Source organism: Rhipicephalus microplus, chromosome X, assembly GCF_043290135.1.
Source record: "Rhipicephalus microplus isolate Deutch F79 chromosome X, USDA_Rmic, whole genome shotgun sequence".
NCBI classification, from domain to species: domain Eukaryota; kingdom Metazoa; phylum Arthropoda; class Arachnida; order Ixodida; family Ixodidae; genus Rhipicephalus; species Rhipicephalus microplus.
Genome location: NC_134710.1, coordinates 313,190,897 through 313,217,645, shown reverse-complemented (window position 1 = coordinate 313,217,645; position 26,749 = coordinate 313,190,897). Strand labels below are relative to the sequence as shown.

The following is a 26,749-nucleotide window of genomic DNA, read 5'->3' as shown; positions in this document are numbered from 1 at the left end:
AAATATGCTACAGGCAAAGACAAGTTGCCTGACAACATAGCCACTTCCTTTACCCAAACAACTCATACATTGGGGGGGGGGGGGGGGGTAAAAAAGACAGGTAAAAAAGCTAGGCTCAGTGACCACAATTCATCAAATAAGCAAGTTTTCTACTCATCGAATATGCTACAGGCAAAGACAAGATGCCTGACAACATAGCCACTCAAGTATGCCTTCACTAACAGGTGCTTGAAAAATCAGGTGGAGCATTGGTAACAACTGCAATGGAGCACAAAGCAAAAGAAAATTGTGAGGCCCAATATTAGAATGCAAAATAAGCTTCTTCTAGTTCATAATAATAGGCATCAGATGATTGGACAGGTGTGAAGCGAACAGTAGTGTTCCCTTCTGGGTCTCACATTTACCCAATCTTCTATGCAATCTAATTACTTCCAATGACAAGGCAGAGCAACTTTTGTAAAGAGGTCACCAAAGTGACCAGTCATCTCCGATTGAACACTGCCTTATCCTCATAGAAGGCTATGCCACACCAAGGGCTGAATGCCAGGTCAATGCCATTTGAACATAGTGTCGCTCCATTACCGCATATTCTTTATGAAGGAAATTAAAACTTTTAAAGTACTATCACAAAAACAATCTGCACTAGCGATGTTGGAGCATTGCCAGGTACTTAACTATGACCAAAACTTTACCTGCCTGCACAATTATTGGCTTAGTTCATTACCATAAAAACACGAAAGTTTAGAGCTCACAGTCTTCTAAACAGAAATAATTATAAGTGGAATTCATTCCCTAAAAAAAGGCTGTCAAAAAGACTAATGTGCATGCACACACTAACAAAAAACATATGCTGTTCAGGAGGTGTATATTGCCACAGGAGTTTCAGCTGCCCAAAACTCCTCTCCCAAACGCGTTCACTTTACCACATGGCAATCACACACTTGCCATTGATAAAAATATAAGATGCATTAACATTGTCAAAAAAATATATTCCCTAATAAAAAGTGGTGCTAGTTTACACAGTGCGTTCTGTCAGCAGCTTCATGCAAAAATGCTAACCCCATTAAAGCTTTCTTGCCACGTGCCACAGCCAATAGTCGTTATCCCTGTCAACCACAAAAATTAGCCATGAGCGAGACCTAAATAATACAAATTACACACTGTGCAAGCCTTTCTCTTCTTTCCTTGGCCTGATGATAAAACTAGTCACAAAAAGACCTGCCTCCACAAAGGCAAAAATGTCTGGTCAACAATTGAATAAATACAGAACTTTGCAGCAGCAAAAAACACTGCCAACTTCATGTACAAGATACATGCACGAATATAAACAACACATTATACACAAGTATGTGGGTAAGAGAGAGAGAACAATGCCAATGGTGTAGAGAGGTGGTGAAAAAATGAGGGGGGGGGGGGGGGTTGCTTGTGCCCGTGGTGGCACCCTCGAAGTCACGAGGCAGGTGTGGAGGTGAGTTGTGGGACGTCGCAGGTGCGTGATGGGTGTAGAGAACCGAACCTAGATGTGGGTCGCCTCCTGCGTGTCCCAATCATCGTCGTCTGTGGTGTCACTATCAGAGCCTGGCCCACCATCAATATCACTGTTGGGGTCATCACCTCCAGCACCTGGGGGGCACAGGTGGCTTGGGGATACAAATTTGAGTGACACCTGGAGAGAAAATTGAAAAGAGAAGAAAGACAAAGCTACCGTAAATCAATCAACCATCAGTGTAATATATCGGTGTCACATGGGCATTTTTAATCGCAATCAGTGCCCATCCGGATTAACCATGATCCGGATTAGGTGCTGCTTACGGTCATGTTTCATCACGATCAGGCGCGATTGAAATTAAAACAAACGCGATCCTCGCATCGCGATCTGGCTGCGAGATTTCACAGTCATCTGCACCCCCTGGCCGAGATTGTTGAAAGCACAATAAACAAGAAAATCAAGCCTAGTTCAGTAAAAACACATTAAAACAGCTAGATGTTTATAAAAAAAAGTAAATTCTAAACTATTCGAACTGGAACAATATCTGAAATATTGCACATTTTAGGATTCATATCGACTGCCTGTAGTTACGAGAAAAGCAGACTATAAGCAGCCGACAGTTGTCTTCCGCGCTTAGTTCAACTCTCGCACTGTTGAAGCAGTTAGAGCACCTCGAAGCAAACTGATTATGAGTGTCGCCAGTTTTTCGACTTCATCGCAACAAACGTGCACATCGTGGTCGAATGAAGAGACCTTCACAGCAATTGAACGCTAGCAGGACCGACAAGAAGACTTGAGGCGCCAGAAGTGAAACTCGGCCATATACAACAAGATTAACGCTTAGCTGCCACTGGATGGGTACAAGTGGGGGTCATCAGAAATGAAAGCAAAGATTAAGAATCTTACAAAGCAACACAGGCAATTGTAAGAAAAATTCAATATAGTGATGGATTTTTCAAATTACTATTGTAGTGGCACGCAAAGTTTTTGACGTTTGAGCTAAAGGGCTCTACAGATAAAGGGCTCTACAGAAATATCATAACCAGAGTTTTTTCAATGACTTGTTTTACTGTGCGCAAGTGCCACCTGGTGCATTTCATCTGACTCAAGCTCGAACTGAATCAGCGTGGGCTGTGCAGCAGCAGTCATGAAGTTGATCGCAATCAAGTAAACTGATCCGGATCACCCTGACCTATCCTTTGCATAATCTTTTTTAAATGCTGTATCTTGCTATATCGCATTCCTGCGGTCATTTTTACAATATTTGCATGATATCACAGTTTTCCACAAACTTGTAACAGTACAAAATGCTGTATGTCATTAGTTGGCATCGCTTCGAGGTTTCACGATGCTGTTGTGCACCTCGTGCGATTAAGAAAGCCCAAGTGACACCGGTATTACTCCTTCAGTTATACCAGTAGAGTATTAGTATTCTAACCTACAAACTTCACGGGCTACCAGACTCAATTTATTATTATTATTATTATTATTACTATTATTATTATTACTATTATTATTTTTAGAGAGCCCCCAGAACACCTTTTGAAGTATTCTCTGTATGACCTAACTCATTGAGTTTGTTGCATCACAAATCTCTTGCAGATACTTGTTTTTAATTTGTCATGTATGAGCATAACTACAGGAATTAGAAAGTCCTGTCTCTCTTCTTTCCTATGAGTGCACTAGAAGCTAGACAGAGAGAGATGACAAAGAAGTAGGAAGCCACATCAGTGAGCACCGCTGTCTTGAGCAATTCAGACTGCTGCCATGTTGCCGCACCTCACGGTGCCACATCAAGAATGGCTGCTGTGCTCAAGTCCAGCCAAGCTTCGTGAGAACTTGGTGCACAGCAGCTTCGTCCTGCGTCGATTTCACCAGACAAAAGTTGCCAAATCTAGATAGTGCACTTTAATGTGGTTTCAAGTGAATAAAACTCAAGCAATCTCTGCCAAGGCATCTAAAATGTGAGGCACCAAGAAGAAAACAAACAAGCACTAGAACATGGGTTCTCAAACTGGAAACTTTCCAAGGAACCCAGGCAATCCATGAAGGGTATTTTAGGGTTGCTTGAGTGGTTAAAATAAACGCAACCTGCTCCTATTATTTCACTCCTATGAGCCTATAATTTAATTACTTAGATGAGAACCTTTGCACTGCATTTTGCATTTAATAAAGTCAATGCACGCCACATGTGTACATTAGGGGCGTGATGATAGCAAGAGACCCACGTGCTAGGAGCACTAAAGACTTGTCGTCTAGTGCGCCCCATGAAACTTGCGCGATTTGAGGGCCAAGTGCATGGATTGCCGGGAATTCATGCTCATGAATCACATTGAACACATGCGAGAATCGATTCAGTAATTCTGCAAATCCTGACAGAGAAGGTGATATTGCATGTTCAAACCTGATCAAACCATATTAACAGGCACTTCAGCACTTCATTCATGGCTCAAGGTGTGCCGGCATTTACGCGGCAGTCTTTATACATGCTGACTTGCCCCTGCACTGTCAGTTTTGAAATCAAAACGCGCATTGGGTGCTTTGATACATGCAAGAGGCACTGCTTGTTGCCGGCTGTGGGCTACACGAACATTTTCATTCATTCATTCGTTCATTTGTGGGGTTTAACGTCCCAAAACCACCATATGATTATGAGAGACGCCGTAGTGGAGGGCTCCGGAAATTTTGACCACCTGGGGTTCTTTAACGTGCACCCAAATCTGAGTACACGGGCCTACAACATTTACACCTCCATCGGAAATGCAGCCGCCAAAGCCGGGATTCAATTCCGCGACCTGCGTGTCAGTAGCCGAGTACCTTAGATACTAGACCACCGCGGCGGGGCCCATGAAAGGCTAGAACGCAGATAGACACGAACGAAGAAGACACAAGACATAAAATGCTGATCCAGCGATAAGTCGTGTGTGTTCTTTCTTCGTCCCCATCTACGTGCGCTGTAGCCTATCATAAACATTTCAAAGCCGACATGCGCGATTGTTGGAGATTCATACATTCACCCACTCTCCCAATTTGTCTAGTAGGCTCCTGAATTTCAAGCAAATCGCTCATTGTATGAGCACAGCCATGAACCCCCCCACCCCACCCCCCCCCCATAAAACAACCCCAATGTGAAGAGAGGATACATTATAATCTTGGTGGCAAAAATCTCAAGACTGAGTGAAAATATTCGCATAACCAGAAATTTAGTGTCACTAAATAAGTAGCAAAGTACACAAAACATTTATTTTCAAAGAAAGAACTCGCATATGCCTTTCGGGGACACATGCAAGTGAACTGATATGGGACGGCAAAGCTGGTTGCCATGAATGTGCTCGCCAGAGCTTCGCTTGAGGTCTAAGTAAAAACAAAATGCCAAAGTGTGCTCTACCATAGTCATATTCAAACGGTAGGAACACTGATATGCTTTGTGCCTTTATATGACTTTATTGCTTTTAGCTTACCACTGTATTAGCTGTGTACCTTCAGAGCTGTTAAGTCACAAATCAATAACAATCACACTTTCCTGCTAAGCAATTGCATATGTGCCTTTAGACCTATGTCGTTACAATCTATGATGGAGACTATCACTGTTTTGTTCGCCAAGCAGCATTGCTCTGACTCTAGTGTTGCACGCATGTGTTCTTTTTGAAGTTCCATTCTTGCCATACATGATTATGTCGACAGCAACTGCAATTTCATGCACACTGGCTGTAGCAAACGACAGATCTATTTTACTGAGATTCTATTGTAATTATTGTGTAATGAAGAGGAATGCCCACTACTGCAGCGACATCGACACGTTGGCGCGAACTAGGACTGCCTGGTTGCTACTGCGACGCTACTCATATACCCGGCCAGCTCTTGCTGCTTCTATCCTGACGCTGCTACCGCTTTTGACCTTGCATTTACATTTAATTTTGGTAAAGAGTGCTGTGGTTTTCCGCAGCCCTCAAATGGCGTAGCCGAAAGCTGTTGTCCATCATGCCTGACAATGCTGTCTTCACACCCTCAACGGCTTCGCCACGCAGGGGCTGTCCCGGTGTCCAGCTCTTGCGAGAACCCGACATCTTCAGCGACACCAACGAGAAACACGCTGAAAATTGGCTGGAATCCTATGAACGAGCCCCAACAAATGGGACGATTTCATGAAGCTCAATACCGTAATGTTTTATTTAGCGGATGTCGCCAAGCTGTGGTACGGAAACTATGAGGCAGATATCCCCACTTGAATACCTTCAAAACCTGCATCACAGTTGTTTTTCGAACTCGAAAGGACGTTTACCCCTTACCGTGAATCGACAATGCCCTTGACTGCCTCCAAGGTGCCGACTTCTTCTCTTCTAATGACTTACGGAACGGCTACTGGCAAGTTCCTCTGGCACCTGAAGATCAGCCTAAGACAACTTATGTCACACCTGATGGTCGTTACAAATTCTGTGTCGTGCCTTTTGGTCTTTGCAACGTGCCTGCAACATTCGAGCGGGTGATGGACAATCTTCTGCGTGGCCTGAAGTGGAAAACATGCCGGTGCTACTTGGATGACATGGTTATATTTTCACCAGATTTTTCAAAGCATCTCTGCAGGCTAGATGAAGTACTGCAGTGTTTAACTGAGCCCGGCCTTCAGCTCAACCTGAAGAAACGCTGCTTCGCACAAGTCAGCTCACCATCCTCGGCCATGTTGTCTCTAAAGACGGTATTCTTCCTGACACCGCCAAGCTTCGGGCAATTGCAGGTTCCCTAAACCTACGTTTCTGAAGGAACTGCACAGTTTTCTTGGCCTCTGCTCGTATTTTCGCCGTTTGATTCTGAATTTTGCGATGATCACCGCACCCTTGACTGAACTTCTACGGAGTGACTCGAAAAGTTATGCTTGGTCACCCGCCTGTGACGATGCCTTCAAAAAGTTGCGCCGCCTGTTAACTTCGCTGCCAATCTTGCGTCACTTCACCTAACTGCTCCAACTGAGGTACACACCGATGCCAGAGGTGTTGGACTCGGGGCTGTGCTTGCGCAGCGCCAATCAGGGTTCCAGGAGTACGTAGTCACATACGCAAGCCGTATTCTCACCAAAGCAGAGAACTATTCTGTGACAGAGGAGTGTCTGGCAATTATTTGGGCTCTAGGTAAAATTAGACCGTACCTATATGGTGACCAGTCCGATGTAGTCACCGATCACCATGTGCTTTGTTGGTTATCCACATTGAAAGACGCCTCCTGCTGTTTAGCTCGGTGGGCTTTCCGGTTGCAGAAGTTCGACATGCGTGTTGTCTACAGGTCTGGCCATGTCACACTGATGCCGACGCCCTATCGCGTTCACTTGTCTCCTCTGAAATCTCTGCATGTTTATCTGCCGTGGACGAAACGGTTAGGTTCCCAGCAAACTGCGACATGGCGTCTGAGCAATGCAAGGATGACTGGATCAGCGCTTTTCTGCGATTCCTTTCAGACCCATCGACTTCTCTATCTTCTCAAACAATGCGCCGTCGAGCGGCTCACTTTGAGATCCGCAATGGCCTCCTTTATCGCAGGAATTAGAAGTCCGACTGCCGAAAGTGGTTACTGGTCATACTTCGCCATCTTAGTGCTGCAATATGTTCAGCTTTATACGTTGACCCTCAGCGCGCACATGCGGGCGTCTTCAAAACATACGCTCGACTTTTCTCCTGGTTTTACTGGCAAGGCATGTACACCTTTGTGCGCAAGTACATTCAGTCATGCCTGCACTCCCAACGACGCAAAGCTCTCCCTCATCACACCTCTGGTCCGATCCAGCCAATCCCTTGCAAAGCCAGGCCTTTCGACCGTGTCGGAATCGATTTGTACAGGCCTCTTCCATTTAAGGCTTCCGGAAACCGCTTGATCGTTGTAGCTGTCGACTACTTGACGCAATACGCAGACACAGCTGCTTTGCCTGCAGCCACAGCACGCGACATATCATCTTATCTCCTGCGGAACTTCACTCTGTCATGGTGCACCGCGTGAACTTCTCAGCGACAGAGGACGTGTGTTCCTCTCTAAAGTCGTCAACGCACTCCTTGCCGAATGCCATATCATTATTCGGACTACCACCACCTACCATCTGCAAACGAATGACTTGACGGAAAGGTTCAACCGTACCCTAGGCAACATGATATCTAAGTATGTAGCCTCAGACCACTCCGATTGGGACCTCATTCTGCCTTTTGTGATGTACGCATATAACACTGCTCCACGGGCGACTACGGGCTTTTCGCCATTTTTCCTCTTATATCGCCGACAGCCTTCCACCACACTAGATACCACTCTGCCATACCACGCCGATTCCTCGGAGTCTACGCCCATCTCTGAAGCTGCCCGCTGCACCGAGAAATGCTATAAGCTCGCCCATTCATTCACAACCATCGACCAATGGAGACGAAAATCTTGGCGTGACGATAACCATCTACACCCTTTGTTCCGAACACCCTTGTGTGGCTTTGGGTTTCTGCTGTCCTTACAGGTCTTTTTTCGAAGCTTGTTTCACAATACCAGGGACCCTACCACGTTGTCTTGCAGACTTCACCTGTTAACTACACAGTCGAAACCGTTATGCCATCCACAGACCAGCGCTTTCGCGGTCGTGAAACCTTTCACGTACAGCGGTTGAAACCGTATTACGATCCGCTCGTACTCTCTTCTCCACGAGTCGCCAGGATGGCTTCTTTTCTGACGGAGGACGAATCATAATAAGAGGAGTGCTCACTACTGCAGCGACAGTGACACATTGGCACGAGGCGCGAGCTAGGACTGCCTGGTTGCTGCTTCTATCCCGATGCTGTAACCGCTTTTGGCCTTGCATTTACAATGTAGTTGTAACAACAAAGGACACTGGTATCACAATATTCTGGCTTTCATCTATTACAAGAGAAGAGCTTTGGTCACTTTCATTGCAGTACTCTGGCGTCGTGTAGAAAAGTACTGGTATTATGAAGAGGCTATTAGCTGTTGCAGGCCAGAGAACATTTGGTCCCTTGAGGGGAGTAGCGTTTTTTTTTTTGCCAAATTTTTCGTTTTTATTTGCTTTTAGAACTTTGCTTTTTCTACTTTCACAACAAAAACAAAGCTCACGATTGTAATTAAGCTCGAAGCAGGTTAAAATCACTTTCAATGAGCACAAGGTGACTACTATAAACTGAATGGATCTCAATGTCTAGAGCCCCTGGCTACTTGCCTGGCTACTTGCCTGATGCCTAATTCCTGGCTACTTGCCATTGCATTTCACATGAGGATTTACCTAAAGCCGCATGTTCAAAATAACAATGATTGCTAAGCTCTCATGATGAAAGAAATCGCATCAGAAAACATATCTTTCCGGTACAGATGAGTTTTGACTTATACCTTCAAAATGCGTTTTTCTCGAGAGCCATTTCTGGGCAACTTCTTGAGTTTAGACATCATGTTTTCGGTACTTCTGATGGCCAGGTCAAGATGAAATCTTGCCTATATATTCCTTAGGATGTGAAAGGTGGAAGTATCTCCTTGATATTGCATGAATTGTTATTATGAACTTATAAAGCAAGCAATCAGTATGGGCTGAGGGTTCTAAGAACTCTCACATTACAATTTTTCTGGACCATTAAAATGTCTCATGTACACTTTCTTGATAGTTAATTGCATTCTACAGTTGGTGTGGAGCAATATAGGCCATTTATGGCTCAGAACCATAAAAGTTTAATGGCATAAAAAGTTTGTCCGAAACGAACTGTATTTGCAGAAGTACAAAAATGCCCAACTACCTAGAGCAGCTCGAGGGCCCCGTCGTCATCCTGCTTCCATTTCCTCTCCCACCCACCCCCCACCCTTTAAATTATTATTTCCATTCTTTAATGAATCAATCAAGTTGCTTACCTACCTACCTACACATTGTCATGGCACAACATAAAAACTGCGTAATTTACTATAAAACTAATTACATGTTTCAAATAAGCATAAAAATCTTTATATACAGCAAAAAGCTTTATTGCCCTAGGCTACAGAATAACGAAACCTTTTTTCAATCGCATCTCCCCTTAATTACCAGATTTACTCGTATAATCCTCACCCCCCTCCCGTTGCAGTTAGGTGGGTTCATGACAATGGTTTCAAGGTGACTAGTCCCGACAGATGACTTGAATATCGATTTTCAGAAAATAACTGCACAGCAAAAGGAACTGTGCAGAACTATCGAAAGCAATGCTTTTTCTAATGTAATAAGGGCGCCTAAAAAAATATGTGGTAACTCATTCACTCTGACATTTTTGTCATGAGTCTGGATGATATAGGTCTCTTGTCAGGTGTAGCAGGCACACATATCGGGGATCACGGGTCCATGATGTCAGAATAAAATGTATGCACTGCTACCAGGAAAGACAGCTCGGATATAGTTGTAAAAAACATAAATATGCGTTCTCTTAAAGCTTTCAAAAGGGAATTGTCAGAATAGGATTGGTCAAATATTTATGGCACTAAATATTCTGAACTAGCCTATGATTGTTTTTTGTGAATGTTCAAATCTATCTATAATAAATGTTTTCTAGACAGAACTTCAAAATCTTGCCACAATAGCAATAAAAAAACATGAATAACGTAGCAATGAATGAAAGAGATATGCAAAAAAACAAATTATTCGGTTATTTTTAACCACGGAAAGTGAGGAATCTTTTAGAAATTTTAAAGTATAAAGAAACAAGGTAAACAGCCAATTAAAGAGTGAGAAACAAAAATATTTAAATAACCTTTTCAACTGCAAGGTAATTAGGAAATCATTCTTAGCATGAAAACGACTGAACAGCTTTCTTGGGTCCCATGGAAATGAAACAAATACATTACCAAAGATTTCTATAAATTGCAATGTAATGTCAGGAGTGCAATTGGCATATACATTCAATAATTATTTTGTATCCCTCACAAGTCAAGCCCATGACTCTAACTACATAAAATTTCTGAGTAACAGGCAAAAAGGAAGCTCTTTTCTGGCTCCTACATCGGCAGACGAAACAATTCATGTGTTTAGATCTATGAAAAACAGTAACTACAGTGACGTTGATGAATTTCAGATTCATCCTGTTAAGCATGCCCTTGAGATCATTGCCCCTGCACTGGAACATGTTTTAATGTTTGCGCTCATGAAGTTTTTCCAAAGGCATTACAAGTGGCTAAGGTCATTGTTCTACATGAAAGCAGGGACAGGAATGTGCTTTTCCTATGCCGACCTATATCCATCTTGCCAGCATTTTCAAAGGGTCTAGAAAAGTTCAATCACGTTTGCATGACTTCTTTTCTTAATAAGCATAAAATAATAACACCGTCGTAGTTTGGTTTTCTGAAACGACTTTTTACAGAACAAGCTCTCTGACACAAAAGGAGAAAATACTTGATGCCTGTTGGGCTCGAGCTTCGTGCGTTCCTCGAATACCTTATGTTACCCACCCCGCAGCCGGCGACCCCTCGCCAACAAGGAAGCAGGGCTACCGGAATGCGGGACGATGACTGTCTGCTGGCCACAAAGGACGCGACAACTCCCGTGCCGCTGTCGGGCTCAATTATGGCGCCTTACAGCAGACCAAGCCAGGCTGCAGGTGGCCGGTACACGTGGAAGGTACACGTGGAAGGTACACGTACGCGTCCGCCGGACAATCGGAGTCAGCGGAGGCGACGGCATTGGCGCAGGGGCCAATTGTATTGATGGCCTGTCAACCCGGCACCGTGGGAACTTACTCGGAGGCGCTTTTCCACGACCTGGCAACGCCCGTCGTCGACCATTCCGGGAACCGGTGTGAAAGAAACCTGAGCGACGGCGGAGAACCGATGAGTGGGCAAGAGGCGGTGGGTCTTCGAGGTTGTGGCGAGGAGAGACACATCTGTGCGTTTTGATTGGACTATAAAAGTGGTGCGTTACGATTGGACTGTAAGAGTGGTTGAATGGGGAGACAGGGGATAAAATCAGGGGTGCAGGGACAGTGAGGGGGGAGGAAAGAAACGAATAAACGTCTCTATATCCAGATGATGTCGGAGCGGTCGTTTCCTCAATGTGCCAGCAGATGAAAAGTTCTCGTCTTCGGCTTCCTTGGCGGCAGCAGCAAGGTCGCGCAACAAGCGAGAGGCGAGTGGAAAGAACCAAACGGAACGTAACTGGCGCAGTCGACAGGATCTGCATGGCTGAACTGAAGAGGACAGCGGGGAGCAACATCGGCCGAGACTGACAACCACCACCTTCAATGGACTACCACGCTGCGGGATCAACGAAGCAAGGCTAGTCCACCGGATTCCGAGGAGGAAGAGCGCACCACAAGGCTACTTCAGGCGGGTACCTCTTGATTTTCTGTTGGGCGCAGGCGATGACAAAGCATTACAACTTGCGAGACAGAGAAAGGGACAACTCGGAAATGAACGGGGACGGGGCAGGAAACTTGCAGGCGTTCGGAGTCGCCGACAGCGGCACGGGGGGTCATGGTAGTGTCACGTCAGATACGGCGTCGGAACAGCAGCTAGCGCTGCTCCAGCTTCAATTAAAAATTGCTGAGGCGAAAATGGAGAAGCAGCGTTTGATACTGGAAAGCCAGCGGCTACGAGCCCGTAATGGGGCTGACTCCAACGAGAGCGATGACAGCGTAGCGCTTAGCAGAAGGTCAGAGGAAGACAGGCGACTGAAATTCGCAAGCTTGTTAAGGGGTGTACTGGCACCTATGCCGAACCAAGAGGCGCTTGCGCCAATGTGGTTCGACGATGTTGAGGCAACGCTAGAGTCGTATGAAGTTCCAAGCGAATTGTGGGCCGGGCTAGTTTTGCCACAGTTGAGTGAAAGGGCACACGGGCTGCTGTGCAGGCTTACAGCAGAGGAGCACAAAGCTTATGTTAAGCTTAAGTCAAGCATTTTGGAGGGTCTCAGGCTTTCGGCGGCGGAGTACAAGAGGCTGTTTGCGGGATCGAAAAAGGGAGAAAGGGGGTCCTGGGATCAGTTTGCCGTACGCCTTGAGAATTATTTCGACTATTATGTCCAGAGTTCAAAGGTAGGCACGTTTGAGGAACTCAAGCAGCTAGTCGCCACGGATCGCTTGAAAGAATGTTTGAGCCCTGAAGCGAGAGCGCATGTCATTTGTAATCAACAGGAGTCCTTTTTGCTGCCCAGTGGCATGGCTAGGCTCGCGGAGAGATTCGAGGAGAGCGAAAAGTGCAAGGCAGCACAAAAGAAGGCAAATGTAGAGGAGTGGCAAAAGAAAGCTAAAACAGCGGTAGATACACCCACGGACGGAAACGGGAAAAACAATGTTTTGAGTGTAAGGGTGCCGACCACATTGCCAGGAATTGCCCCAATAAGGGTTCAGGTGCAAGGCAAGGCACTAGGCCAGCAGGACAACAAAACGGTCCAGTGGTCGCGAGGGTGACGGCTTCTGCATTCGGGTCAGAAATAGCAATGACAGACAGGTTGTGGCAGCGTAAAGAGCAGAAACAACCCTCACTGGAAACTGTAAAGCTTAAGAGCTCAGGTCGATCATTAAATGCAGTGGCAGACTCAGGAGCGAAGGTGAGCGTCATCAGAAAGGCAGTGGTACCTCAGTACGATGGTACGGGTTCGCAGATAAAGTTGACGGGAGCGTTCGGGCAACAGGTAACCGCTGAGTTGGCTTACGTGCCGCTCATAGCTACTGAAGGAAGTCCTTACGTGATGTCCGAGGCGGTGCAGTCGGCCGTGCTTTGTGCAATCACAGATAAGCTGCTAGACGGCACCGACGCGCTGATCACGCCCAACGATTACGCACAGCTTCTCGAGGAAAGGGTTAAACGTGACATAGTGTCAGACGAGTGTTCAGCAGTCGAGGAGACTGAAGCTATAGCAGAGCTGTCAGATGAGGCATGCGAGGAGCAACGGGCGATGGCAGGCGTCATAACCGCGGAGAGCAACAGCGAAGGTTCCGAGCCGGTCAAAAGCAAACGACAGGCGTTTCGTGAGGCTCAGGAAGCAGACCCGGCTTTGCGAGATGCTTGGGCGCAAACAAAGGCCGCAACGCATGGCATGCTCGTTCAAGACGAGCTATTGTATCATCAGGAACACCTCGCGGGTCGCATCTGCAAACAGTTAGTGCTACCATTGCCCAGGCACAAAGAAGTGCTGAAAATGGCTCACAATTCACCATGGGCAGGTCATTTAGGAGAGCAAAAAACACTACGAGTGGAAAGCTCATTTTACTGGCCGCAGATGTTGCGAGATGTAAAGGAGTACTGTAGGTCGTGCCATGAATGCCAGGTGAAATCGCAGACGAGGCAGATAGATAGGGTTCCGATAAAGCCCCTGGCCAGGCCCAGCGCGCCGTTTCAGACAGTAAACATGGACTGCATCGGTCCTATGGTACCCCCTTCGGCTAGAGGTCACCGCTATGCTCTTTGTGTCGTCGACTTACATACCAGATAGCCAGAGGTGGTATGCCTCCGTTCACTAACAGAAAAGGCTACATGTGACGCGTTACCGCAGACATTTTCTCAACACGGGGTGCCAGAGACAATTTGCTCAGATCAGGGCACCAACTTTACGTCAAGGTTGACACAGGATATGTTGCAAAGACTGGGGGCAACTCCGAGATTTTCCACGCCCGATCACCCGCAAAGCAACGGCTTAGTCGAGCGCTGGAACGGCACGTTCAAAAGAATGCTTTCTCACATAGTCAGCGAACATGGACGCGAGTGGGATAGGATGATTCCGTTTTTGTTATGGGCATATCGTGAGGTCCCACATGCGACTACAGGGCGGTCACCGTTCGAGCTCATGTACGGGCGGGTGCCGAACGGGCCCCTATCCATTCTCAAAAGGACTTGGTCAGGAGACTGGGAAGTGCCGGAATCATTGGGTATGCCAGCAGCGGAATATCTTGCGAAGCTCCGAAGTAGTTTGGAAGAAGCTAGCGAAGGAGCCGCCCGACAGAGTGAAGTCACTCAGAAGGAGTACGTAGGACGCTATAACTTGAGGGCCACAGACAAACACTTTGTCACAGGGGACCAAGTACTATGGCTCGAAAAGAAAGGAGAGGGGAAGCTAGTGGCGAAGTGGAAGGGACCGATCACAGTGGTCGAAAAACTGCGACCGTACAGTTATTTAGATGAGCTCGAGGACGGTTCACGCAGAACCATTCACGCTAACAAGCTTCGCGCATATCACGCCCGAGTAACTGCAGTAGGAGTGATATTCGAAGGCGGTCCAGAGAAGGTCAGGGCGATAAAGGAGATCCCGGCTCCCGAAACAAAGGGACAGCTTCGTAGTTTCTTAGGGCTAGTCAACTATTATAGGGACTACGTGCCCGAGTACTCCAAAGTTGTTATGCCTCTGACTAACCTAACTGGCCGACGTATTCTGCAGAACTTACCTTGGAATACAAAGGCGCAAAAAGCTTTTGACAAGGTGAAAAACTGTCTAGTGCAGGCGTCGGCGTTGCAGGCACCAGACCCGGGGAAAGAATTTATCCTTGCCACAGATGCATCCGATTACGTCGTTGGTGCGTGCCTGGCACAGCAGGATCTGGTGGGCAAGCAGCGCCCTATCGCTTTTCTGAGCAAGAAGCTTAGCCCGGCTCAGAACCGATGGGCCACAATAGAAAAGGAAGCTTATGCAATCATTTGAGCACTGGGGAAGTTGGATGTTTGGCTGTTTGGCGCTAAAATCAAGGTGATTACCAATCATAACCCACTCAAATTTCTGACTCTAACCACTCCACAGAGCGCTAGGCTGACACGCTGGGCGTTGGCACTACAGAAATATAACCTGGAAATTGAACACAAAAAGGGGTGTCTAAACGCTAATGCCGACGCAATGTCGCGGTTAGTGACTCCTAACGATGACGCATAAAAGGGACGGCGAGTTAAGGGGGGTGTATGCTTTGTTAGCGCGTGCGCGCGACAGAGTCAACGAGGTACGAGTGACAGTTGGTGCCTCACGTGTCGAGCCAGTGAACATGTGTGCATATGTGGTCGTGTTTGTGTCGCATGTCATAGATACAGTGCAACACAGTTGGAGGGGAGGTGTTGGGCTCGAGCTTCGTGCGTTCCCCGAATACCTTATGTTACCCACCCCGCAGCCGGCGACCCCTCACCAACAAGGAAGCAGGGCCACCGGAATGCGGGACGATGACTGTCTGCTGGCCACAAAGGACGCGACAACTCCCGTGCCGCTGTCGGGCTCAATTATGGCGCCTTACAGGAGACCAAGCCAGGCTGCAGGTGGCCGGTACACGTGGAAGGTACACGTGGAAGGTACACGTACGCGTCCGCCGGACAATCAGAGTCAGCGGAGGCGACGGCATTGGCGCAGGGGCCAATTGTATTGATGGCCTGTCAACCCGGCACCGTGGGAACTTACTCGGAGGCGCTTTTCCACGACCTGGCAACGCCCGTCGTCGACCATTCCGGGAACCGGTGTGAAAGAAACCTGAGCGACGGTGGAGAACCGATGAGTGGGCAAGAGGCGGTGGGTCTTCGAGGTTGTGGCGAGGAGAGACACATCTGTGCGTTTTGATTGGACTATAAGAGTGGTGCGTTACGATTGGACTGTAAGAGTGGTTGAATGGGGAGACAGGGGATAAAATCAGGGGTGCAGGGACAGTGAGGGGGGAGGAAAGAAACGAATAAACATCGCTATATCCAGATGATGTCGGAGCGGTCGTTTCCTCAATGTGCCAGCAGATGAAAAGTTCTCGTCTTCGGCTTCCTTGGCGGCAGCAGCAAATGTCGCGCAACAAGCGAGAGGCGAGTGGAAAGAACCAAACGGAACGTAACTATGCCTTTGAACGCGAGCAATGTGCAGTGGGCATTTTTGACTATTCCTCGAAAGCATTCGACCTCATCATCAACCATGTAACTATGAACAAAAAGCACAGTTACTATGGTTTCCGTGGTGTATTCTTAGGATTACTCCACTCTTACCTTTTCTGCTGCCAGCAGAAAACGATAGTAAACAACCATTCTTCTGACTTGAAATCTCTAAACTAAGGTCACAAGGAAGCATCCTACGCCCACTTTTGTTATACCTGTATATTTGATTGATATGTGGGTTTAACGTCCCAAAACCACTATATGATTATGAGAGACGCCGTAGTGGAGGGCTCCGGAAATTTGGACCACCTGTGGTTCTTTAACGTGCACCCAAATCTGAGCACACGGGCCTGCAACATTTCTGCCTCCATCGAAAATGCAGCCGCCGCAGCCGGGATTTGAACCCGCGACCTGCGGGTCAGCAGCCGAGTACCTTAGCCACTAGACCACCACGGCGGGGCTTATACCTGCATATTAATGACCCCGTAAACATTGAAAATTCTGTTGACTGTCAGTTATACTGATTTTAGTGCCATATTATTTACATTAAGAAACCCAAATGATGCACTTCTGAAGGGAAACGAAGTACTAAAATGATCAGCCTGGTCTGCTGCTAATTCCCTTGTAGTAAACACTTAAGACAAAAGCCAATCGTTTTATACTGAACAATTGTAAAATTGATACATAAGTTGTGCTGCAGTTTCAGGACTTACATATTCATTTAGTACCTACAGTTAAGTGTCTAGGTGTTCTTTCAAAGAGCACGGATCCTCACGTAAAATCTACGGAAACCAAATTAGCTCAAGTGGCCGGTATATTGTGCAAGGTGCGTCCTCCACTTCCCAGAACTGTGAAGCTTCTGATTTATAACTCTTTATTTCTCTCAGTTTTAAGTTACTGTTACATAGTATGAGGTACTACAGCTGCCTCTAATATGAATAAATTAGACATTATACAAGATAACCATTTGAGCAATTGTGGATGCTTTATACGAAAGTAATTCAGAACCATTTTTCCGAGAATTGCATTTCCTCTCATTTCCAGAACTATGAGAACGTATCCTCATGAAACACTATGAATCAGAAGTCAGAAAAATATACCCGTCCCTTAAGAGCATTGCCTACTTGTCACTTAACGTACATACACGTGACACCAGATTTCGGAAAATGTGGGAAGTTCCGCATTGCAGAACTATTTATGCGTAACAAAGGTTGTGCATACACTTACCACGTCTCCTAAATAAATAAGTTTTGTAGCGTGAGCATCTTATCAACTTTCACTTTTTGTGCTTTATGTACTTTCTGATGCATTTTGCTTTTTTTTTCAGAGATTGTTTCAGGTGCAGAGTTTTGCACATATAGCTTAGTTTGTATAATTTATTTAGGTTATTGACTTGATTCAATAGTTCCTCCATATTGACTATTTTCACTTTTGTAAAAACATTGTATTGTGTAAATAGAGAATTTTTAATTTCTTATTTGCACATTGTTTTGTTTTTTACTTGCACTGTTGTACTGCATTATGTTACTTGCTACGTACTGCTGTCTGTCCAATGCTATTGCCCGTGGATGCTTTCAAGCCATTTTAGAGGCTTTTTGTCTACTGCCTACAACATCACTGTGCGCACTATCTTGATGTTGAAAATAAGCTGAAACTGAAACTCATAAATGAAGAAACTCATAAATGAAAACACATTCCAGCTTTCTTTTGTCCCGTGCTTATACTCCGTGTTTTCTAGTAATACGAATTACAGACGATACGAATATTTTTTGTGACCCCATGAGATTTGTATCATCGAGGTTTTACTGTGTAGACGTTTCGCCAGTCCCTGGCAACATTGTAAGTTCACCGAAAAAGCACCCCTGGATAATTCCAGTTTAGCTTGCTTTTGCGTGGTTTCAGTCTTTTTTGCTGGCCGCGGCTGTTAGTGTTCTGATGTTTTATGCAGGTAAAATTATTCCGATTAAGTGCTTGCAAGTTGGGCACAGCTGTGTCAAGCCAGCATGCAGTCTGAAAGTCTGAACAAATTTTATATGCTAGTCAAAATGTTCTTTTTTCCAGCCGATGACAACAGAAATAGCGCCTGCTTTGCAGCGATCACGCGACAAAACTGCTGGTGCGCGTAGGTTTGTTCTGCCCACTTCATTAGAGGTAATGTAAAGCACAGTGCAGACTAATGACACAGAGGCGATACTCAGGCTTTAGACTATAGTCGAAGGCCCCCGGTTACCGGGAACACATCTGTCGCTCTCATCTTCCACCCGCGGCAGATAAGTCGACTGACGCCTGAAATGGGTAGCAAAACGTGAAAGCTAACCCTGAAAATTCATCACCAAGGTGTTCTTTTACAGTTTGAGTGATATCGATGATTTGTACAGTTAGAAACTTCGTGGGACATGAAGTAGCCGTGCTCAACATGAATCACCGCGCAGTGTACGTCGCGGTGTCCACGTTTCGTTGTCGTTGCATTTGATTTTATTTTTAAGGCGACACCGGTGAGTGGGCTTTCATCTGTACAAGCAAATGACTCATTGCCTGTCTCTCTGTTGCTAATAAACATTGCCACATTCTAGCTAATTTATCTTTCGGTGTGAACATGGATGGTTAGGTGGGTTCAACTTGAAAGTTTGATCCATGAATAGCTTCTCGTTAGTAAACTATAGTAGTTCGCGTGACTCAGCCGCAGTTGGCGTCACCACATAATCAGTACATTTTATAATGCCTCAGTCACACTAGCTCTTCAAATCACGAGCGATTCCGATCACCGCTGATCTCTATAAAAAGTGCCCGGTGTGACATAGGCGCAGAAATAAGCGTTTTATCCTGATGTCGTATGCTTAGACGAATACACAAATATGTTCGGGGTTCGAAAGGAGGAAGGTCATCAGTTCTAGGTGAAAAGCTGAACTGTAAATCGGACAACTCTTCTCCTGCATGTCGACAACGTGGGTATGGTGGCTATTGTGGGTACACTTTTATAGACAGGTGTGCGCTGTCAATTCCCTGTCTGCATCTTCAAAGCGCATATATATCATCGACATAAAGAGCCAATTTAAGTTTGCTGAGAAACTTCTCCTGCAGTTTATGCATTTTCTGTTTGTATAGGCACGTCCACTGTCAAAGGTAACACGTAGCAGGGGGCCACGCTCATCGCAATTCCACGATGAATATTTTATGCGGCGCCTGTCGGCCACGTGAGCCATTACCTGCAGCAGAGGCCGCGCCTGTACCTGTCATGCGCTACGTCAAGCCCCTTCATGTAGCCGTTAGACGTGGCTCCAAGCACATTGAAAGGAATGCGTCAGGGATAATAGAGCAGCAAACTCAAACACACCACGAAAACACCGCAGATATCGTTCAAAATACATTACCGGTAATGTCACACCAGAAGTCTGCTGGGGTAGGTCGTTTGGCGTGAGCCAGTTTGTTGATTTGATAGATATGTGGGGTTTAACGTCCCAAAACCACCATATGATTATGAGAGACGCCGTAGTGGAGGGCTCCGGAAATTTTGACCACCTGGGGTTCTTTAACGTGCACCCAAATCTGAGCACATGGGCCTACAACATTTCCGCCTCCATCGGAAATGCAGCCGCCGCAGCCGGGATTCGAACCCGCGACCTGCGGGTCAGCAACCGAGTACCTTAGCCACTAGACCACCGCGGCGGGGCAGCCAGTTTGTTTACAAACACCGAAACCGCCTATAGAAAAAGAGCTTTGTTATACTGACGTTAAACATACATAGTGTTCCATGGGCATAAATTAATTTTAAAAAAAGTAAATGCGTCTTGAAATTCAGAATTTTTTTTCATCACATTGAGGTTCAATAGCCTTCACCCTCATGTCACCTCACATTTTCGTGCCTAATTCAAGTCACATCCAAATTCACTAGAGAAAATCCGGCCAATGTATTGCAGAGCATGTACAACTTCTAGACTTATGCAAGTAGCAAATTTTAGGTTTGAAGCGAATAGTGATTGGTGCAAATATTTTCTAATCGAATTCAAATAGTTTATATCACACATTATAAAGAAAAATGTGCATATTAGTCATGACCCAACTACTCTGCACAATATTTTTTCTAACTGATACAAGGCACAAGCAAATGTCGTTCCATTTGGTACAAGGAAAGTAGAAACAGCTTTGAAAAGTCTTTTGGTAGAATGCAAGTGAAAGTCAGTAAAATATGCTACATTTTAAAATTTACGATACTAGGAGCATAAAAGACAGTAAAATAAGACTTTAAACTTTGAAAAATGGAAGCATTGATGCCAGGGTAATATACTCATCAACCTTGGAGTAGGGCTTCGCAGCAGTGTAGATTTTATCTCTAAGGGCGTACTCACAATACAGCACCTCTTTAACGCAGTGAAACCATCTTTACAGAGGGATTAACTCTTTAATTGATTTTTAAAGACGATACAGTCTCTCTTGGGAACCTTCGACGCAAAAATTTTGATCTGTCTGTCTGTACAATTGTCTGTCCACTCTTAAAGGCGTCAGGTACTTGAAACAGCCTACCCCATCCGCAGCGCCCACCAATGTTGCTCAAGGTTGAGCGTTAATGCTTGAGCAATTGTCAATTAAAAAGCAATTATTGCGCATGTCTGGGGCACCACAACAACACGTATATATTCTGCATGTGTGTCTTTTACTAGAAACGGCATACATAAGTAATTTTAAGGACCGTAGCGCTTATTACGCTGCGCTGACCATGCAACGCTTGCACGGAACAGGGAGTGTTTCTTACGCTTTGCTTAGACGAGACAGTGGTGGCACCTACCCGTCGCCTTGCGTTCTACACCTTATCACCTTTGAGATGGGCGCGCACACCCGTCTCAAAGCCACGCGCTTTGTTTTCTAAGAAAACTGCCAGATGGCGCTCATGTCTCACATGTGGCGTGACGATACGCTCATTCGCTTCCGCTGCGTGCTCGACGCACTCTAACACAGCGCCTCCAGAATACCACTCACTGATTTTCTTGCGCAGAACATCAAATAAATGTCTTGCTCACTCTCTCCACACGCAAGACTATCACCTTTCGGCGACATTTGCAGAAACATGCAGATACAGGGCCAAATTTTTTTTTAATATTCCATTCAAAAAGTGCTAATTTTTTATTGCTGAATTCGAATCTGGTTGTGCTAAAAAGTAGGTAGTCGATGTTGAAAAAATATTTTCATCACATACTTAGTCAAATCAACAGAATAAGCTTTATTTCTGAACAATACATAGGAAACTAGCGACTCTGGTGCTAATAGAATTTAAAAACGTGGTGTATTTCGCAGTGCCTGCATTACTGCAGATGTTTGGACTGAGTCAAACGCCTTCTTGTAATCTATGAAAGCTATGTATAGGGGTTGATTGTATTCACCACATTTCTCTATTACCCAATTGATAGTATGAATATGGTCTATTGTGAAGTAGCTGGTACGAAATCCTGCTTGGTTCTTTGGTTTATTGAACTCTTATATCACCTGAATTCTATTAGCTATTATTTTGTGAATAGTTTGTAAAGAACAGACAGGAAACTGGTCGGCTTGTAATTTTTCAAGTGTGTGACATCTTTTTTCTTTTGGATTGAGATTATGTTGGCGTTCTTCCAGGATTCTGGTGCCAATCCTGTCAAGAAACACTTTGTATATAAGGTGGCTCATTAATTTCTCTGCCAACTTTCAAGAGGTTCATTGTTACCTTATTCTTACCAGCGACTTTGCCTCTTTGCATTCTTTCTAGGGCTTTCCTTACTTCCCCTGTCGTTACTGATAGGATGTCGAATTCCTATGGTCTATTATTGTTTCTCACATCATCCTGGCTTTTTTTAGTTCTGTACAGCTCTCTGTAGTAGAACTTCTCTGCTATCTCTACTATCCTATCTATATTGGTTACGACATTGCCTTCCTTGTTCCTCAATGCATACATTCGATTTTTGCCATTGCACAAGTCTGCCTTTGAAGCTTTTATGCTTCTGCCGCTTTTTACAGCCTGCTCAATTCTTTCGATATTATAGTACCTCTTGATGTCGGCTACCTTACTCCTACTGATCAACTTCGAAATCTCCACTAGTTTTATTTTGACGATTGCATTTGAGGCTTTCATCGTTTGTTCTCTTAATAAGATTTTTCGTCTCCCGAGATAGTTTGCCAGTTTCCAGTCTAGTGACTGCACCTCCAATTTCAATTGCACAGTCTTTGATGATGCTAGTAAGATTATCGTTCATTGTGTCAACTCTAATGTCGGTTATTTCATTTAGTGCCTCTAATCGATTCTGAAGTGAAACTCCGTATTCCTGTATTTTTCCTCTCACAGCCAGTTGAATAATTGGGTTCTTGTGTATCAGTTTCTGTCATTGCTTTTTTAAATCCAGGTAAATACGAGCTCTTAACATTCTATGGTACAAGTGCCTCATTGCTTTGATAGCTATAATGATACAAGTGCCTGTGGCCGGCGGGTTAGTGCGTGCTTCAGATATAGCAGGGGGATAATCTTCTGCGATGCCACCGTGAATAAATGGGAAAACCTTCATGAAGGCGGCCACATTTTTTGCGTTAGTGAGCGCTTTGCAACCCATCGCCAGGAATGAAGGCTAAACGCATGTCAGGTGTGCGTAATGCATGAGGCTTGATGCATAACTATTGCGGCAAGCTGTCATTCTTTCAAACTTGGATTATTATCTGTGCTTGCCCACTACCCGCGTCCTTGCAAAATACTCGGAGAGTTTAGAAATATCGATGGCTCCACGGCCACTCGCCGTGGAAACTAGCGTGCTCGTTTGTTGCGGCGTCGTGCCACTGTGATTTTCAGCCACTGAGTCTTGTGAAGTGCTTTGCTTGAAATTGTTGCGGCATCACCGTCACTCATCATAATCATAGTCTTTACCTCGCCGCTCGCGCAGCTCATGCTAAGAGCTTGAGGCCCGAGCGAGAAAGAGAACGCGAGCAGATTTAGTCCAGAGAGGATGGTGCGTGCCCCGTTCCGTCTTTCGCTAGACCTTGTAGAGTGCTGACCGCGATGGCACGGTCACTTCAGCTACCGTCACGCGTCTCTCATTCACTATAACCTCTTCCGTTTTTATGTTGCTTTCCGAAACAAACACCGATATGCACATCCGTCGCTATAGCATTCACAAAGCATCGTTTCTTACCATGTATAAGTTCTGCTATACTCTACGCCCTGCATCATTTTTTTTCTAACATGCAGATTGTTTTACAGTCAAAGCAAAAGGCTTTTAAATGAACCAAATCCGAAAGATGGGATTCAATTAATTACTTCCGGCGGTTATTTCCTTTGGAGCTACAGCACTTGGTTTCAGACACAGGGGCGTTTGGGATGCCATATGCGATTTGCTACGCGATACGAAACGAATTGAATTGTAAGGTTATGTAAGTGAAACTTATTCTTCAACGACATTACACTTTTTTTGTGAATTAAGCTAATAAGTCATTTCGAAAATGACCTACTGCTATAGATTTTGAAATTTACAAACAAAATCATTTATATAACAAGGCACCGCCATTTAATGACTGAGCCCCCATGGTGCCTTTTGCCAATTTACTAAGGACCATCCAACCAACTGACGTACTAGCTTGATCCTATCGAGTGCGCATACGCTGATTGGCGGCTACTTGTGTTTACGGTAAAATGCTACTTAACTCAGTTTGCCCCTTCACTGATGGACCATCAACTCAGGAAAGCACTAATTGACCTCGCACTGCATTCCTCAAAACTGCGAATGGTACACGGAGAGGTAGTAATTATTAAGGTCCATTAAAACGTCCCCTCAGCCTTGATCTGAAATCTTGCATATGTTTCTTTTCTCACCAGCTCGCAAGAACATCACACAAGATCATCGCGTTTGCAGAGGGTGTCTCAGACCAATTCAAGCACGCATCGGCAGAATGCGAGAAAGCAGAGTAAACGGGAACTAAACGATTTTTACGCCCCACAGCGGTGATTCACTTATTTCGCTGCCCAATAAAGCAAGGACAAGTCGAGAAACTCCGAAACTTCGTTCCCACAGGACACGGCGTGTACCTGTTGGTACAGTCAACTACGCAGCAGTGCATGATTCAGATAAACTACGTGCTAGTGAACGTTGGGGGAGAATTGTGTTCTGCTCGGGCTCTCAACATTTTTCTTCTCCGACGGCTGCGCAGCGGCGCGCTTGTCTCAGTGCATGGAGTCTATAACCTCTGCATGAAGTTCATAGCAGCACACACATATGCACATGCGCTCGTGCGTATTCAAAGCCTGTTACAGTATAACCTCGTTAATATGTACATACACACCAAGAACCTTCCGGAAACGCGGCCAACTATGCACTAAACGTAGTGTGCATTAAACAGACACTGAAGCAGTTTTGCATTTGCATTCCCGAATTTATTGTGAATTCGATATCTGCGACCTCTTTTTTTTTTGCAATTTTTTATTAAACAACGGCACTATAAGCGAGCAAACTTTGATCGAGGATACCCCCTCCCCCCTCTGCGCACGCGGAGGGCAGGGGCAGAGTGTGGAAGAGATAGACACGTGGGGAGGTGAAATCATCGGAGTGAGCCGCCGGTCTACTTGCGTCGCTCAGTCAGCTCAGCTTGTTTACTTCGGGATTGTGTCTTGTTTCTGGTGCGATCTGCTGCCTAGCAAAACATTAGTACTGCCAGTTCGTAATGTTTTCTTGCCATTGCATCGTTCTCTTCTGATTAGAGATTTTGGCCAGCTGACCCTCACTAGCTGTGTCTGTGCAGGGTCGAAATAGACTATCAATGCCGAATGACTGCGTGACATATTGCTACCGCAGCACTTTCAGTCATGATCAGGTTGCGTTTCACAAATTTTCTTGTGATCACAAGATGGCTGCAAAATGGGCCACTGCAGTTAAAAAAAAAAACTTCAAACCTACGAAAATGTCGCTGAGATTAACGATCAAGTGTGTGCGACTAAACACCGAAGCTGTTCTTTATGTGTTTTCACACCCATGAACCGGATCTGAGGGGGCTCTGGCAGCCACCACGAATTGCCTTCGTGAAAAGGAAAACTGAAGGAAGGCTGTAAGACTACTAATGTGCCGTAGGAGTGCATAGTTAGTTGGTGAGCATGCACTGTACTGTGCTGTGCTGCTTCGCTTCCGCGAGACTCACTTCGAATCTCTATGGAACACGGGGATCGCGAGCCATTACGCAGACATAAAGTTTCACTCGATCAGGGACCCAATAAGCCACCGAGCTGTCCCTGTTGCAGGGACAGCTCGCGATCACGCCTTTAAAAAATATCATACCTGCCAAGTTCAAGGATTCTGAATACGGGAGATTTCCGCAACAGGGGGATATTATTTGTCCCTATTTTTTTTTGTTTCAGCACAAAAAAACAAGAACAAACAAACAAAAAACATCACGATAAACAAAAGGGGGTGAGGTGGGGGGGTCTCAATCACAAGTGCAAACATTAGTGTTGCGGTCTTATAGTGGCTTGGAGTGACCGAACACATGAGAGTAGGGTTTCCCACTAAGGTAAGAGTCTCTAAGGATTAACACAACTATAAGAATCTATTTCCGTCAGAAAAACTCGCGTATGTCTTCCTGGGACACACATGAACGGACAGGATGGCACAGCTGGTGGCCACAAAAGTGCGAGTCAAAGCTTTGCTCACTTCTAGATTTTTTTGACAGGAATGCCGAAACGCATCAGGCCTTTTTTTAATGTATTTAGTGCCTTTAATTTATTTCTGCGTTAGCCGTGAGCCCTTGGAGCTCGTAGATTGCTATCGCGTCGCCGCGATCTCGATTTTGTGCACAGCAGTTGCAGCAAACAGTAGTTCCGTTTTCAATCCCGGTGCGCTTGGCTGCGTACGCACCTTAAAAACTGAGTCGTTTTATGCCATCTATGACCGTATCTGCTGCAGTTTTGTCCGCACAGTTTGCAGAAAGCAGCCTTGCTTTGACTGGTTGGCATTGGATGCGCACACACTTTCAGGGTTCTGTCAGTGATTGTGTCATGATTGATTGATACATGATTGTGTCAAGAACGACCGCGGTTTAGTCCACAGCAGTTGTGGCAAAGACAATCACATGCACTGTAAAAGACAGTGCGTGCCCCGGTCACACGCGTACTTTCGAAGCTTTCAGTACCTGGCTCTCGGCCTTCGTTTGATGGTTTTCATACTAAAGTTTGTATCACCCGCAGCGATTACTTAATGTATTCGGAACATTCGAATTTAGGCCCAATGGGCATAGTGAAATTTTACTGGAGAATTTCACGAATTGGTATCTGCCACGGTTTCACATCACTAAGATTCTATTGCACATTTAAATGAACGCCTCTTTAATTCATTTATAATAAAATGGGGTAGGTTTGAAAAGCCTGGAGCGGATTGAGCAGCATTTTTATGAATGTGGCCAGATCATGCGCAGAAATTTCGATTACAAACGGAAGATACGGTCGAAATCCGGGAGTCTCCTGGACTATTC

The 26,749-nt window shown here is 45.4% G+C and overlaps 1 protein-coding gene across 3 annotated transcripts in view; it reads right to left on the bottom strand.

Annotated features, from left to right (window-relative positions):
• Window positions 1-1,381: 1,381 nt before the first annotated feature.
• LOC119186234 (phosphatidylinositol 3,4,5-trisphosphate 3-phosphatase and dual-specificity protein phosphatase PTEN) overlaps window positions 1,382-26,749 on the bottom strand; it is a 121,758-nt gene continuing 96,390 nt past the window's right edge. For all 3 annotated transcript variants that reach the window (XM_075879512.1, XM_075879511.1, XM_075879513.1), the window contains one exon: window positions 1,382-1,666. In XM_075879512.1, coding sequence (XP_075735627.1) covers window positions 1,517-1,666 — 150 coding nt within the window. In that variant the 3' untranslated portion in view covers window positions 1,382-1,516. The remainder of the gene's footprint in view (window positions 1,667-26,749) is intronic.